We start from the raw sequence: 16334 nt of genomic DNA, 5'->3' as shown, positions 1-16334 counted from the left end.
AAAAGAGTAATGAATATTTGAAATCTAATGATTTTAATATGGTTATTCAAAATAAAACATGATGAGTAATGGCTAAGCTATGATTATTATTATTTTATTTGAATATAGTTATGGTTATATCATTTTCTGAATTTGTGAATACCCTGCCATTGGTGGCTAGAATGCTTTGGTATCAAAGCATCTCGTTCCACTTGCAAATAACAAAAAAGGCCTGCATTGACAACCTGGTTTGGATTTATCAATCAAAATGGGTTAAGAATTTAAGCCCAAGCCACCTGAATTGAAACGGCGTCGTTTGGTCGAGCTGTTGGCCGTTTTTGAAAGGATAAGAAAGGAAACATATTTTTAGTGAAAACTTGACGAGTCTGAACTCTGGATCCCTTTTGCTTTCTTGACCCTCTTTTCTGTGGGTGGGTTTCTTCCAGTCTTTGTTTGTGAATTAGATTAGGGTTAGGGTTAGGGTTTGCTTTGCATCACATACATCATGGCAACCGCATCAGGTATGTGTTTTATTTTAGTTAAATTTCTTTCGAATGGGATGCTGTTTTCTTAACATTAGATTTGGGATAAATGAGATTTTGTTATCTTATTTTAAGACGATTCTGGTCGATCGATCGATGAATATTTATAATTTTAGCTATTAATAATATTTCTATTTTTATGTTAATTGATGTTGGATTTTATAAAAATAAAATGAAAATGGCTGAATTCAAATTCAAGTCTCTTTTGGGTGGGTCTTGTCTTGCAGTTGCATTTAAGTCTAGAGAGGACCATAGGAAGCAGATTGAATTGGAAGAAGCGCGTAAAGCTGGGCTTGCCCCTGCTGAGGTTGATGAAGATGGAAAGGAGATTAATCCTCATATTCCTCAGTATATGTCATCTGCACCTTGGTATCTTAATGCCGAGAAACCTGTAAGTTGCTTGCACCTTGTTTTTTCTTTTTTTCTTTTCTTCTTATGCTTCTACTTGTGTGAAGGCTGAATTTTGATTTTGATAATCTTTTTGTTGCTAATTAGAGCTTGAAACATCAAAGGAAGTGGAAATCAGATCCTAATTATACAAAATCATGGTATGACAGAGGTGCCAAAGTTTTCCAGGCCGAAAAATATAGAAAGGGTGCATGCATCAAGTAAGTGATCTCTTTTTCTCTCTGTGGGTGTTTGTGTGTGCTCGTGGTGCTTGTGCATTCGGTGACATGTGTGCTTGCATGTCATTTAAGTTCACACAAGTTAGGAGATGATGATTTATCCTCTTACACATGCTAACAGCTGTGGAGCAATGACACATGATGCAAAGTCATGTGTTGAAAGGCCCAGGAAAGTTGGTGCAAAGTGGACTAACACACATATAGCCCCTGATGAAAAAATAGAGACGATTGAGCTTGATTATGATGGCAAGCGAGACCGGTGGAATGGTTATGACCCATCAAGCTATGCTCATGTTGTTGAAAGATATGAAGCTCGAGATGCAGCTCGAAGGAAGCACATGAAGGAACAACAACTTAAGAAATTGGAGGAGAAAAATGGAAATCAAAATGTTGAGGATGGTGTTAGCGATGTGGACAATGATGAGGATGATTTAAGGGTAGATGAAGCCAAGGTTGATGAGAGCAAACAAATGGACTTTGCAAAGGTTGAGAAGCGTGTGCGAACAACAGGTGGTGGGAGCACAGGAACTGTTAGGAATTTGCGTATTCGCGAGGACACAGCAAAATATCTTTTAAATCTTGATGTTGACTCTGCCCACTATGACCCCAAAACCCGCTCTATGCGTGAGGATCCTCTTCCAGATGCGGATCCAAATGAAAAATTCTATGGGGTAAGTGCCCTTGAGAGTAGAAAATTCGAAAATAGCTCCGCAACTTCATTGATATGCCTTGGTGACATTTTTAATAAACATTTCTTTTAAAAATGTTACAGGGAGATAACCGATATAGAAATAGTGGTCAAGCATTGGAGTTCAAGCATCTCAACATCCATGCTTGGGAGGCATTTGACAAGGGACAAGATATTCACATGCAAGCAGCTCCATCACAAGCTGAGTTGCTATATAAAAATCATAAGGTCATAAAAGATAAGTTGAAGACCCGAACAAAGGACACTATTATGGAGAAGTATGGCAATGCGGCTAGTGAAGAGGAAATTCCAAGAGAGCTTCTATTGGGCCAGAGTGAAAGACAAGTTGAATATGATCGTGCTGGGCGGATTATCAAGGGACAGGTAAGAATTGAAGCATAATTTATTTATTCTATTGTTACAGGTAAGTGATCTATTGGTTTAGTATTTCCATAGAAAAGCTGTGATAAACCTGTGTTTTCATGTCAGACCTGAAAAGTGCCGCACTGTTAGCACTAAGATTCTCATAAACTTTAGATGGTATAGAGAGAGGTAGAGAAATCACTAGGAGGACAGCAGAAACCAGTGATCATACGAGAAAAAAAAAGACAATCTGATCATTGTATGTGTTTGTTGAGACGTGCAGCTGTAATTGCTGCTTGCAGGAGAATAATTTTTCTTTTAATATCACCAATATAATACTTATGAACAAAAAGAGGCCATCTTCAGCATAATTTGAAGTTCTGCCTAACACTACAAATGCCTCAAGTGGGATTTTCAAAAGGCTTGTGCATCCTCAATCAAGTTACCAAGGCCCAATTTTTTAAGAAGATAATACATTATACTACTTGACAAGCTCAAGTCCAAGATCCATACCCTTGCCTACATACCCTATACCAGAGTACAAACAAAATAGCTGTTAATTCTTATTCTATCTACAGAGCTGGTTAGACACTCTAGTAGAAAAGGGCCTTGACGCATGGATGTTCTATATTTGTTTTTCATGTGCACAAAAAAATTGATGCAGGGAGGGATTAAATAGAAGAAAGATTGAAAGTAATGCAGAAAGAAGTCCAACAGGAGAGGGGATAAACAAATAAGAAATAGAGAAGAGAGCAAAAGACAAATATCACTGTTCAATTCAATTATATATGTCTGAGTCAAACATAGAAAGGTGCTCTTAAAAAGGCACAGCAACTATAACAATGGTAGTTTTCTTCTGTATAACTGTCCTCAATCAATAGTGTTGTAATTGCTCTGTCCAATGCTATTTACAGGAGACTGTGCTTCCTAGAAGCAAGTATGAAGAAGATGTTTTCATTAATAATCACACAACCGTGTGGGGATCATGGTGGAAGGATCATCAATGGGGCTACAAGTGCTGCAAGCAGATGATTCGGAACAGTTATTGCACGGGTGCTGCTGGAATAAAGGCTGCTGAGGCTGCAACTGATCTTATGAAGACTAATATTGATCGTAAAGAGGCAACTGAAGGTTTGTCCTCAGTTCTATATATTGCGGTTACCTGGCCTGGACCTTGACCCAGCCAAGTTACTAGGCCATTGGTTACTGGTTCGACCTCTAGATTAACGGTTAAACTGTGGGCTCAATATAATAATAAAAAATATACAGTTCATTAAGTAATATTTAATAGTATATGTATGTCATGCAATGAAACAATTTTTCCAATGCTAAAATTAACACAAAGTATTGCATTTTTTTTTAAAATCTCAAAAGATATGTCTTCTATTGTTGTGTTTTCTTTATCATGTGATTCAGTTCACTGTAAAAGCTTGCTTCTCTTAATCTTTAGATTTGACTTGTTATCTGGAATCTTGGATTGGGTGCCAACATATTTTCCAGTTGACAATTGTTGAGTTAGATCCCATGAATATTGTAAGCATATTTTCTAAAAAGTATTGATCAATTGATTGTCAAAGGTTTTAGGCAAACTAAAATTTTCAAATATTCATAAGCTAAAAGCAGTTATGGCTAGATTTCTAGTGCTCTAATTCTGCGTTGCCCATATGAAACAGAGGCACCTGCACCAGTGGAGGAGAGAAGGCTTGCTACCTGGGGAACCGAGGTTCCAGAAGATTTGGTTTTGGATGAAAAGTTACTTGCTGAAGCGCTTAGAAAGGTGAATAAGAATCCAGCCCTTTTAAATCAATTGGGAAATTATTAGGTACTTCCGGTGTGTTGTACCTCTACACAAAACTGGGACTCACCATATAGCAACCCCACTTTGGGAGTACTCTATAATCTCTCTGATCATTCTGATGTTCTTCATTATTTCTTTGATCGGTTCTTTGGTGAAGTGGGTGGGCGGTTGAAGTTATGCTATAAACTTTGCTCTCGAGGTATGCTTTGATTGTGAAAGCTTATTTCATATGTTTTGCTTGTACAGGAAGATCAAAGAAAGAGAGAGGAGAAGGATGAGAGGAAGCGGAAATACAATGTCAGGTGGAATGATGAGGTAACATTTTGCTTTCCTTATTGTATGGCCCTTGCGAGTGTGGTTTGAATGTTAGGTTATGTGTTGTGCCGTTATAGGATTTTAATGTTAAATGTTCTAATAATCACAGGTTACTACTGAGGATATGGAGGCATATAGGATGAAGAAAGTACATCATGATGACCCAATGAAGGATTTCCTCCATTAAGCTTGCTGTATTACTGGGTTTGGGGATGATGCATGTAGTTGTAGCATGCTTTTTTGTTTAAGAAAAAAAAACTTTGATCCGAATAGTATGCTTTTGTACTTAATAAATAAACACCGATGAATAATATAAGATCTGATTGGTCAAACTGCGCAGCTAGTTCATATCAAATGGGGGTTATTGTGATGAATCATATAACCGCAACGATATTGATTTTTCAGGAAAAAAAGGTAGGGTTAAAAAAATCACGTACTCTTTACGAACTACTTATGAATTTTAGATGTAGTTACAATTCAGCTTGAGCAAGAAAGGTATGTGTATTGATGGTTACTCATCATACGTGAGTTCTTAGAACGAAAAATAGATGCCTCCAAGACTTGTACTCGACTCTCAGGTGGTTTTGATTAATGGAATGTAATTTTTCTTTGGCATTCACTCTTTGAGGGAAGTGGATATCGGGAAAGACTCTTAGCCTTTAAAATTTTCCTAATTCTCTTATATCACCATGGTGAGAACATTGTTATGTTCTTTAGTTCTCTCAACGATAAAGATGGATTTTATTAGAGGAATCAAAGGATGGATTTTCTATATTGATGTACCAACAAAAAAACAAAGTCTAGCTCGCCTCGGCCAGGCTCGGGCGAGTAGTTCTCCAACTCGCCCTATGCTAAGCCTGAATAAGCTGCTCTCTAGCTTGCCCTAGGTGTTAGCACCAACTCACCCTTCGCTTGAGCGAACAACTGTCGACACCCAGGTCATCCTGCTCATGTCTAGCTTGGCTTAGGCAACCAAGCCTAGTCATCTTGGCTCCACAAACAACCTATTTTTCTGTACAGCACATGAATTTTTTGCTAGATAAACACCATTTTTTATTGCCAATAACTACATTTATGTTACATCTACAACCCATATAAATACCAATAAGAATAAATGTACTCCAACCTTGAGGGGTAGCTCAAGTGATCATGTTTTGAGTTTGCTTTTCAATGGTCACGAGTTCGAATCCTCTTATGGTCACTAAAGGCTTACATGATTGTTAACTTCAGGGCCCGTGAGATTAGTCAAGGCGCGCACAAGCTGACTCGGACATCCATATTAATAATAACAATGAATAAATGTACTTCGTCATAAGGACGTGACACACCAACTTCTCCTCTAATCACATTCCAGACACAGAACTCGTGGCATGACATCAAACCAACCAATAAGCCATTTTGTTGTCTAATTACAGAATTCCTCCCCCATGAAGAAAAGTCCAAGCTAGGTGTATAAATACACCTATTCACACAAGCATATGGGTACCAATTTTGGAGATATAGACTCTCCATGACAAAAAGTCACAAACTCTTAGTCCACATAAATTCTCAACCTACAACCAGCTATACTGAGATGCCCACACCATGTACTTTTTTTTTCTATACATAATCTTCTCCTCCACATTTAAGTACTAACTTAAGCATCAAATAGTAGACTCTTCATGACAAAGAGTCACAAACTCTTGGTCCATATAAATTCTCAACCTACAACCAATTATATTGAGATACCCACACAATGTATTTTTTTTTTCTATACATCTTCTCCTCCACATTTAAGTATTAACTAAAGCATCAAAGAGTCTTTCTTTCCACGAGGGACTTAATCTTTCAAAAACTTATACAAAAACTTGCACAAGCTCACCCCTCTAGTTCATTCGTCTTGGCACAATTTTGTAGCAAACTGTGGAAAGTCTAATTGTTATGTGAAGATTTTTCACTACTTCATCAATAGTGTCGTCTGTGGGAACTAAACAAAAAGCCAATTCATTCTTGATGTGCATTATAGGGATTATAATTCATCTCGTAAATCTGAACCTAATATGCAAGAAGATTCAGACGGTCCAATAACAAGAGCGAGAGCAAAACAACTACAAAAGGGTCTTGACGAGTTAAATTGGAATGATTGAAGCTGTATCGGAGTTAAAAGCCAACAATTTATTTGGAATTGGTTCAAAGGTGCTTATCTGCCTACAATTAGAACTTGAACATGGGAAAAGCCCTTGATGGCTCTTTTGATGTTGGTCTACATGAATTTGGATTGGTAATGCAAATAAGTGAAGGAGTTGATGTTGTTTACTATTAGAATAGTAGATGAATTTGAACCTGAATCTGAAGTCATCCATTGCATGTGAAAATAAGATAAATCTAAGTGGATTTAAAGTTCAAAACGTGATCATTCTAGGTTGTTCAACCATGATTGCATTGGACTTTTGTGTAAGAAGTTATAGACGTTTTAAATTGTGTTAGTTTGTGTTTCAAAAAGGGCAACAACATGTGCTAGTTAAATTTGTTTAGCTTACTTTGTCAAAGTCTGTTTTTTGAGCTTAACTTCTATCATGTTGAATTTTCTTAAATTTGGAGGGATGTTCTAATTATAAATATGATATTAGAATATGTAATAAACACTTTTGGTCAAGATTTTGAAACTTAATTCTAAGAATTAAGAATTGTTCTTCCAAATTGATTTTGTAAAGAACCCTACCTGACTTATCACTCTTCGCTTTTAAAGAGTGTGGCGTTGAAATCCTAGATTGAACTTTGTGGCGTCCAGATCGACTTATCAAAGTATCATTCTAGTCTATCATCCACCTTATTTACCTTAAATCAATATAATTCAGCCTAAACACCAAAAGAAAGACAATATAACCAGACTCATCCTTCATCCATTTTCATCAGAATTCATTGTTACTGATTTTTGATTCATTTACGGCACAACATTTGGTATCAGAGCATCAATTGTGATCTAAGGTAGGAGCCAAATACACAAGAAATTGAGGTTGATAAACTTAACCATGGCAGGAGATAAAGATGAGTTACCAAGAGGTTAAGTTTGGAACAAGCATAGGTTATAGGCTTACAACAATCTCATGTTGAGATTCAGGACGAAATGACTGGAATTCATGAGCAATTGAACACCCTTATACAAATGATGCAAAGAACTAATTTGCAACCCCAACAAGGGCAGACACTTAGGGTGCCACGAAATGCTATTAGAGAAGCTGACGAAGAGCCAAATGGGGATAATGAAGCTGACGTTAGGGACAAACCAAGAAGGCAGAATAATAATCTTCCTAATGGTATCAAACTTAAGATTCAACCATTTAGAGGAAGTAGTTCACCCGAGGAATACCTGGAGTGGATTTAGAAGGTTGAAAAGGCGTTTGAATGGTATGAATATTATAAAGAAAAGAAGTGCAAGGTGGCAACATTTGAGTTTACGGATTATGCTCTTTTATGGTGGAAAACTTAAAGATTCAGAGGAGAAGGGATGAAGATGAGGAGATTACAACGTGGACAACTATGAAAAAGAGTGATGAAGAAAAGATTTGTTCCTGATTACTATAAACAAGAGCTATACATTAGACTTCAGACTTTGCGACAAGGTTCTTTGAGTGTGGAAGGGTATGTGAAAGAGTTTGAGCTGCTGATGATTCGATGTGAATTGATGGAACCCCAAGAGCAAACAATAGTTAGATTTCTGGGAGGGTTGAGGAAGGATATAACTAATGTTATTGAGTTTTAGTCGTACATCTTCCTTAAGGATGTTATAAAGCTTGCAACTCGAGTAGAGAGGTAGCAGAAATGAGGAGGTGCCCGAACTAGTGTAACTAAGTCGAGCACGACAAGGGCTATTTCTACGTCTACACGAAAATGGAACACACCTAAATAGGATGAGAAAGTGGAGTTTAGTAAGGGGAATACTAGTTCAGATTCTTTAAAGGAAAAAAAAAGGTGACTGAACCTCATCCTAGAAGGTCTCGGGACATCAAGTGCTTCATATGCATAGGAGATGGGGACATTGCTTCGGAATGTCCAAATAAGAGGGTGATGGTTTTGCATGGGGATCATGGAAAGTTGATCAGTGGAGACGAGGTCAAAACTTAAGATGAAGACGAGATACAGTGGTTGAACAAGAAGAGGATTTTGAGCCAGTTAAAGGAGATTTATTGGTTATGCAACGAGTTTTGAATGCACAAGTTGACGTTAGTGAAGAGCAACGCGAGAACATCTTTTTTATACTCGATGTCAGATTCGAGATAAGGTGTGTGGGATGATCATTGATAATGGGAGTTGCACTAATGTTGCGACAACTACTTTGGTGGAGAAATTGGGTTTAACTACCGTTCCGCATCCCAAGCTGTATAGTTTGCGATGGCTGAATGAGAATGAGGAGATTCAGGTGACAAAACAAGTTTGTGTACCTATCATGATGAGGTTTTGTGTGATGTTGCGCCAATGTTAGTTAGCCACGGGTTATTGGGTCGTCCATGACAGTTTGATAAGGATGTGACCTATAATGGACGAAAAAAGACTTTATTCTGAATGGAAAGAAGGTGAATTTTTTATCATTGAGTTCTTAACAGGTTAGAGAATAGTTATGAAGCTAGCAAAAGGAGGTGGAATCACATAAAAGGCTGTTGTTAGCCAAAAAGGGAGACATCAAACATGCGTTAGCTTTGGTGGGGGCTGTTTTCATGGTTTGGGCAAAGTCATTGCTATAAGTAGAGGGTTTGGACTTACCGAGATAGATTATGGAATTACTTGAAGTATTTAAAGATGTGTTTTCGGATGAACTACTTAAAGGGTTATCACATATTCATGGAATTGAGCATCAAATTGATTTGGTGTCCGGAGCTTCACTTCCTAATACACCAGCATACATATGTAATCCAGAGGAAGCAAAGAAGATTCAAAGGCAGGTTGGTGAACTTTTAGAGAAGAGCTATGTGCGAGAGTCACTTAGTCCATGTTTCGTACCTACTTTGCTTGTACAGAAGAAAAATGATATCATGAGGATGTGTATGGAAAACCGTGCTATCAATAAAATAACAGTTAAGTATCGATTTCCTATACCTAGACTAGATGATTTGCTTGATGAGTTGCATGGTGCTGTGTTGTTTTCTAAAGTTGATTTGATGAGTGATTATCACCAAATTAGAATAAAAAAGGGTGATGAATGGAAAACAACATTTAAAACTAAATAGGGCTATATGAATGGATGGTAATGCCATTTGGGTTATCTAATGCACCTAGTACATTTATGAGCTTATGAATCATATTTTAAGGAAGTATATTGGGCTCTTTGTTGTAATGTATTTTGACGATATCTTGGTGTATAACAAGACCTTTGATGATCATGTGAAGCATTTTAGGGTTGTGTTTGAAACTTTGCGAGATTCCAAGTTGTATGGGAAACTCACAAAGTGTTACTTCTGTAATGAAAGTGTCGTGTTTCTTGGATATATTATCTTTAGTAGGGGAGTTAAGGTTGATGAGGAGAAAATTAAGGCAATTTGGAACTAGCCAAAACCTATTGTACTGTTGATGTGAGGAGTTTCCATGCTTTAGCTTCTTTCTACAGGCGATTTGTGAAAGACTTTAGCTCTATTGTTGCTCCTATGATATAATGCTTGAAAAGGGAAATGAGTTTAGATCTAAAACATTCAAAATAAGTGTGATGCTTCCGGGGTTGGAATTATGGTTGTTTTAATGCAAAAAAAGAGGCTGATTGCATTCTTCAGTGAAAAGTTAAATGGAGCACGTTTGAACCACTCTATTTACGACAAAAAGTTCTATGCTCTGATTCAGGCTCTAGAGGTATGACAACACTACTTGTTGCCTAAAGAGTTTGTTATACATATTGATCATGAATCTTTGAAGTATCTTAAGTGTCAAAACAAGTTGAATTGAAGACATGCTAAATGAGTGGAGTTTATGGAGTCATTTCCTTATGTCATAAAGTATAAGAAATGGTAGGTTAATGTGGTTGTTAATGCTTTTTCTAGGAGGTATGCACTGATCTCTATGTTGAATGCAAGGCTGATGGGTTTTGAACAAGTGAAGGATCAATATACTAATGATTCCTACTTTGCTAATGTGGTTTCTGAATGTGCAAAGGGAGCTTGTGATGGGTTCTTTATGCATAAAGGTTACTTGTTCAAAATGGGCAGAATATGTATTCCTTTAGGTTCGTTACAGGAGTTGCTTGTGCGAGAGGCTCATAGTTGTGGTCTTAGTGGTCATTTTAGGGAAAAGAAGACTTATGAGCTGCTAAAAGAACTTTTTTTTAACCCTAGTATGTTACAAAATATGCACAAGGTTATTGAAATATGTGTTATTTACAAGAAAGCTAAGGGAAAGAGAATGCATATGGGCTGTATATGTCGTTGCCTATTCCAGAGAAACCCTAGATGGACATTAGTATGGACTTTGTATTTAGGTTACCAAGAACACGACATGGGAAGGATTCAGTAATGGTTGTGGTTGATCAATTCTCCAAAATGTCCCATTTCATTCCTTGTAACAAAATTGATGATGTAGTACATATTGTTGATTTGTTCTTTAAGGAATTTGTACATCTGCATGAAGTTCCTAAAAGCATTGTCTTTGATCATGATATAAAGTTCTTGAGCCACTTTTGGAAGACTCTTTGGAGGAAACTTGGAACGAAGTTACTTTTCAGTACGACATGTCATCCATAAATTGATGGACAAACTAAGGTAGTGAACCGAACTTTATCTTCTTTGTTACGAGTTGCTATACATAAGAATTTGAAGATTTGGGATACTTGTTTGCCTATTATGGAGTTTGCATATAATCATAGTGTGCATGGAGTTATAAAATTTTCACCATTTGAGGTTATGTATGGCTGATGCGATCCAAGCACCAAAGGATCCATTGGAGGTTCTAGTTGATCCAATTATAAGGCTTAGAGCTAAGAGGTTCAAAAAAGCTTTCAATTGACTTCTTCAAGATATGTGGGCTAAGGTGGACTTCAAGAGGATATTAAATAATGAGGAGCAGGCCATGATTAATCTGATTCATGTTCAAGAGGGGCTTGTTGATGGAACCAAGACCATTACACAAGGATTGATAGAAGAAGACTAGATTTGGTCAGTTTGACCTTTCCAATAGTATATGCACATCATAACTGGATCTACAGGTTGAATTTCGGGTGATTCCAATTGCGTTGCAAACTAGACTTCCACACTTTTCCAACAGTGTATGACACGCCTTCTAATTCTTCAAGACGAGAGAGAATCATCCGTTTGAAGTTGGACTTTGCTACTACCAGACAGAATGCGAAAATAACCAAACTTATCTTATTAAATTAGTTGGATTATTAAACTTTCTCTATTTTGTAAGGAAACACTTGTTTGGGTTTCAAACTTGTTTATTTTATTTATTTTAATTAGTTTGGGCTAGTCATAGCTTGGGTTGATTATTATTTAAATTGGGTTTATATGTAACCTATTAAGAAAACTAGGGTTTTTGGCTTGGTGTATAAATACTCTTGAGAATAATTTTCAGCACATTGTTTTTGGCTAATAATATTCTGATTTTTGCCGACCTTTGGTTGTCAATCTTGGTTCTCGATTGAACTTTCAACTCTTCAAAGAATTGACCAATCTTTACTGTGAATTTATACTCATTTTGCTCGTCTCCAAGTGTAGGCTTTGTTATTGGGTTGGTTTATAATCTTTTTGCCTTGGAGCAGGTCTTCCATTGTGATAAGCTCATCCTATTTTCAGCAAACTTGGATTAGATAGATCTTGAGTTCGCGAATTTCATTCAATCCCGCCAGGGTTCGCATCAGTTGATATCAGAGCAAATCTAATCACATGTTATATCCTTCAATTTGCATTTTTTGTTTCTTGATTAGTTTCGGCCACATATATTAAAAAAAAAATTAGGGTTCTTGCATCCTTTTGAATTATGAACACAAAATCATAAGGTAGTGTTCTTGTTGAATTCTTGATCTTGTCGTAATATATACATAAAAAAAGGTGTGTTCTTGATTTTTTTTCCTTGATTGCCGAATTGATATACAGAAAAAAAAGGGCTTGATCTTGAAAATTTTGATTGTTGCCACAAAAAAAAAGAACAGAAAATCAACATTTTGGAGTTTGGCCGAGAGCTAGGGAAAGACAATTTAGAGGTTGTCCTTCATGCTCCTTAGATGTCCCAAGCTCCTATAGGTCCATCTTGCTCTATATGTTTTGAACAAGCCAATTCAATGCTTCTTTAAGTTTCTCCACCCTAGCTCTTGTAATTGGCCTAATTGGCACCTCCAATGGGTCGTTAGCATAATTATGCTTGATGTTGGGCTGATCCTCATCATCCCATCTCTCTTCAAAAGGATTCGACCTCGAATCATTACCTACATCAAACAAAGTAAGATTATAAACATTAAAAGTAGCATTAACATCATACTCACCTGACAAATCAACTTTAGAAGCATTGTCATTGATCATCTCAAGGATCTGAAATGGCTCATCTCCTCGTGGTTGTAGCTTTGATTCTCTATGGGACGGAAATCTCTCCTTTTGCATATGCACCCAAACCCAATCATCGGGCTGAAAGACAACATGTTTGCGGGATTGGCTTTGGTCGCATACACACGATTTCTCTTTTTAATCTGTTGCCGCACACTCTCATAGAGTGTCTTCAACGCAACAGCATCTACTCGCACAAGATGTAACAAGGGAGGAGATTAAGCATGCTATGTTTAGTTTGAAGAACAACAAAGCCCCTGGTCCGGATGGCTTTAACGCAGGTTTCTTCAAAAGAATGTGGCACATAGTTGGGGAAGATGTAATCAATGCTGTTAGATCCTTCTTTCAGACTCGTAGAATGCTTAAAGAAATGAATGCTACATCCATTTCTCTTATTCCTAAAGTTGCTAATCCTACAAGGTTGACTGATTTTCGTCCTATATCTTGCTGCAATACAGTGTACAAATGCATCGCTAAGATTCTAGCTGGGAGAATCAAAGTTGTTTTGCCATCCTTAGTTGGTCCATATCAGACTGCTTTTATCTCAGGACGGCGAATCAGTGATAACATTCTTTTGTCTCAGGAACTAATGAAAGGCTATCATAAATCTACGGGACCTGCTCGTTGTGCTATGAAAGTTGATCTGATGAAGGCTTATGACTCGGTGCGGTGGGATTTCGTTGACGCCATGTTAATAAAAATGGGATTCCCTAGAACAGTCATTGATTGGATCATGGTTTGTGTTACATCATGTCAATTCTCTATCAACGTCAATGGTGAGCTTGCAGGTTACTTTCAAGGGGGAAGAGGGCTGAGACAAGGGGATCCATTGTCGCCATATTTGTTTGTCCTATGTATGGAAATCCTTTCGGGGCTATTCTGCAAGATGAGTGCCAACCAAGAATTCAAGTTCCACTGGAGATGCAAGAAGGACAAAATTTCTCATCTTTGTTTTGCTGACGACTTGATGATTTTTAGCAACGGGGATGTAAAGTCAATTCGTATGATCAGAACGGTGCTCACAAAGTTTCAAGACCTATCAGGTCTGTATCCAAATCCAAGCAAAAGTGCCATCTTCTTGAGCGGTGTGTTAAATGTTGAGAAGGAGCAAATTATTCATATTCTTGGGTTTAGAGAGGGGGAGCTCCCTATGAAATATTTAGGAGTACCTCTTCTCTCATCCAGACTAAAGGCTGTTTATTGTAAGGGCTTCGTGGATCGAATCACCTCTAAAGTTCGACATTGGACTTGTCGAACACTCTCGTATGCAGGACGGGCACAACTGATTAATTCAGTCTTATTTTCCATACAAGTCTATTGGGCATCTCTCTTTCTCTTACCTGGGCAAGTAACTAAAAATGTGGAGCAAATTATGAAATCCTTTCTTTGGTCAGGTTCAGATATGAGAACTACTGGGGCTAAAGTGGCTTGGGATCAGGTATGTCTTCCAAAAAAGGAGGGGGGGCTAGGAATAAAACGGATAACAGAATGGAACAAGATTGCTTTGTTGAAACACATTTGGAACCTGTGCAATGACTCAGATGGCTCAATATGGTCTACTTGGATCAGATCCAATCTGTTGCGAGGTAGGAATTTCTGGACAATCAAGACACCACAGAATTGCTCTTGGGCTTGGGGAAAGATTCTAAAGCTGAGATCCTTAGCATGGCCGAAGATGAAGTACATCATAGGAGATGGAATGACAACCTCTCTATGGTTTGACAATTGGCATCCTCACAGCCCACTCGCGGATTCTTACGGGGAAAGATTCATCTATGATTCAGGTATGGCCAAGAACGCGAAGGTGAATGTGCTAATTCATAACTCAGAATGGAAAACTCCTACCACCCAAGCTATTGGCTGGCACCCCATTATAGAAGCTATTCCTTCCAATTCTAATCCTAAAATGGGGCAAAAGGATGAGATAGTTTGGTTGGATTCACCAAATCACAGATTCTCGATCAAAGTAGCTTGGGAACAACTAAGACGTCATCGTCAGATGGTTGAATGGCATGACATTGTGTGGTTCAAGAATGCTGTTCCAAGACATTCATTTCTTCTATGGATGGCTGTCCAACAGAAACTCACAACTCAAGATAAACTTCATCGGTTTGGTATACATGGTCCCAATAGATGCTCGCTCTGTCTCCACAACAATGAGGATCACAACCACTTGTTCTTTGAATGCTCCTATACTAAAGCGATCTGGTGGGATGTTTGTGACAGATGCGACATTCCAAGAATGACAAAAGGCTGGGATGAATGGATTCGATGGGCCACTGTCTCTTGGCATGGCAAGAGTTTCGTCAATTTTTCTCGTAAACTGAGTTTTGCAGCTACAGTGTATCATGTATGGCAAGAACGGAATGCAAGGATCTTTGCTGGAATGTCTAGAACTTCGAATTTGGTCTTTAATCAAATCGAATGTATCATTCGTGATAAGCTTGATTTGATGAGGAATGTCGCACCAACAAATGAAAACAAAAGGATCCAACGAGCTTGGAGGGTGAATACCATAGATTCTTAATTTGTTAGTTAGCTGGTTGTATTGGTTCCCTAACGAATCCAGTGAGGTTTCAGTGTTTTGGTCGGTGGCTAGCTTGTAGCCATCTGTTGTTTTATGTTTCTGTTATCATTGTAAATCTGGGGTATGCCCCTTATAATGTTTGTATCTTCTTCTTTTAATACATACGTCAACTTACCAAAAAAAAAAATTACCATCCAAACTACCCTTTCATCAACAGGCGAAGGAATCAAATTCATGGGATTTAAAGGGTTAACTCCATACATAATTTCAAATGGTGCAAATTCAGTAGTAGAATGCAAACTATGATTGTATGCAAACTCTATAAAGGGCAAACAATCTTTCCAATTCTTTAAGTTATTTTGAATTGCAGCATGCAGAAGTTGTGTTAAGGTTTTATTAACTACTTCAGTTTGTCCATCTGTTTGGTGGTGACAAGTAATTGAAAACAACAGTTCAGTACCTAATTTGCTCGTAACACCTTCCAAAAATAGCTAAGGAACTTAACATATCTATCAGACACAATGCTTTTAGGGACTCCGTGAAGTCGTACTATCTCTCTAAAGAACAAATCAGCAATGTTAGTTGCATCATCGGATTTATGACATGGAATAAAGTGTGTCATCTTTGAAAACCTATCAACAACTACAAAAATTGAATCCCTACCCCGTTTTGACTTAGGTAAACCTAAGATGAAGTCCATCGAAATGTCTACCCATGGTTCCTTAGGTACAGGCAAAGGGATATACAAGCCATGTGGTTGAGTCCTAGATTTTGCTTTCCTACAAGTTATGCATTTCTCACATATGCGTTGCACATCTTTTTGCATTTTAGGCCAATAAAAATGCTCGTGCAACACATCCAAAGTCTTAAAAACACCAAAATGCCCCATCAACCCGCCCTTATGTGCTTCACATACAAGTAATTCATGCATAGAACTTAATGGAACACATAAACGACTCTCTTTAAACAAATATTCATTAAGTCTATAAAACTTCCCAAAA

The 16334-nt window shown here is 37.6% G+C and overlaps 1 protein-coding gene across 1 annotated transcript; it reads left to right on the top strand.

The window, feature by feature from the left end:
• Nucleotides 1–341: 341 nt before the first annotated feature.
• LOC133678669 (pre-mRNA-splicing factor SLU7-A-like) lies at nt 342–4643 on the top strand. The gene is made up of 9 exons (XM_062101100.1): nt 342–500; nt 749–912; nt 1017–1129; nt 1269–1818; nt 1920–2219; nt 3113–3329; nt 3872–3975; nt 4243–4311; nt 4421–4643. Exons 1-9 carry the CDS (start codon nt 485–487, stop codon nt 4496–4498), a joined length of 1611 nt encoding a protein of 536 aa, XP_061957084.1. The 5' UTR covers nt 342–484; the 3' UTR covers nt 4499–4643.
• The last annotated feature ends 11691 nt before the right edge of the window (nt 4644–16334 follow it).

The sequence above is a fragment of the Populus nigra genome, chromosome 18 (genome assembly GCF_951802175.1).
Source record: "Populus nigra chromosome 18, ddPopNigr1.1, whole genome shotgun sequence".
NCBI lineage: Eukaryota > Viridiplantae > Streptophyta > Magnoliopsida > Malpighiales > Salicaceae > Populus > Populus nigra.
This window is presented reverse-complemented; position numbering and strand designations above follow the sequence as displayed.

Excerpts from the sequence above, each read along its gene's own strand:
- LOC133678669 (XM_062101100.1), top strand. Across the intron at positions 1,130-1,268 it reads AGAAAGGGTGCATGCATCAA|CTGTGGAGCAATGACACATG; the intron begins GTAAGTGATCTC and ends ACATGCTAACAG. Across the intron at positions 4,312-4,420 it reads ATGTCAGGTGGAATGATGAG|GTTACTACTGAGGATATGGA; the intron begins GTAACATTTTGC and ends TAATAATCACAG.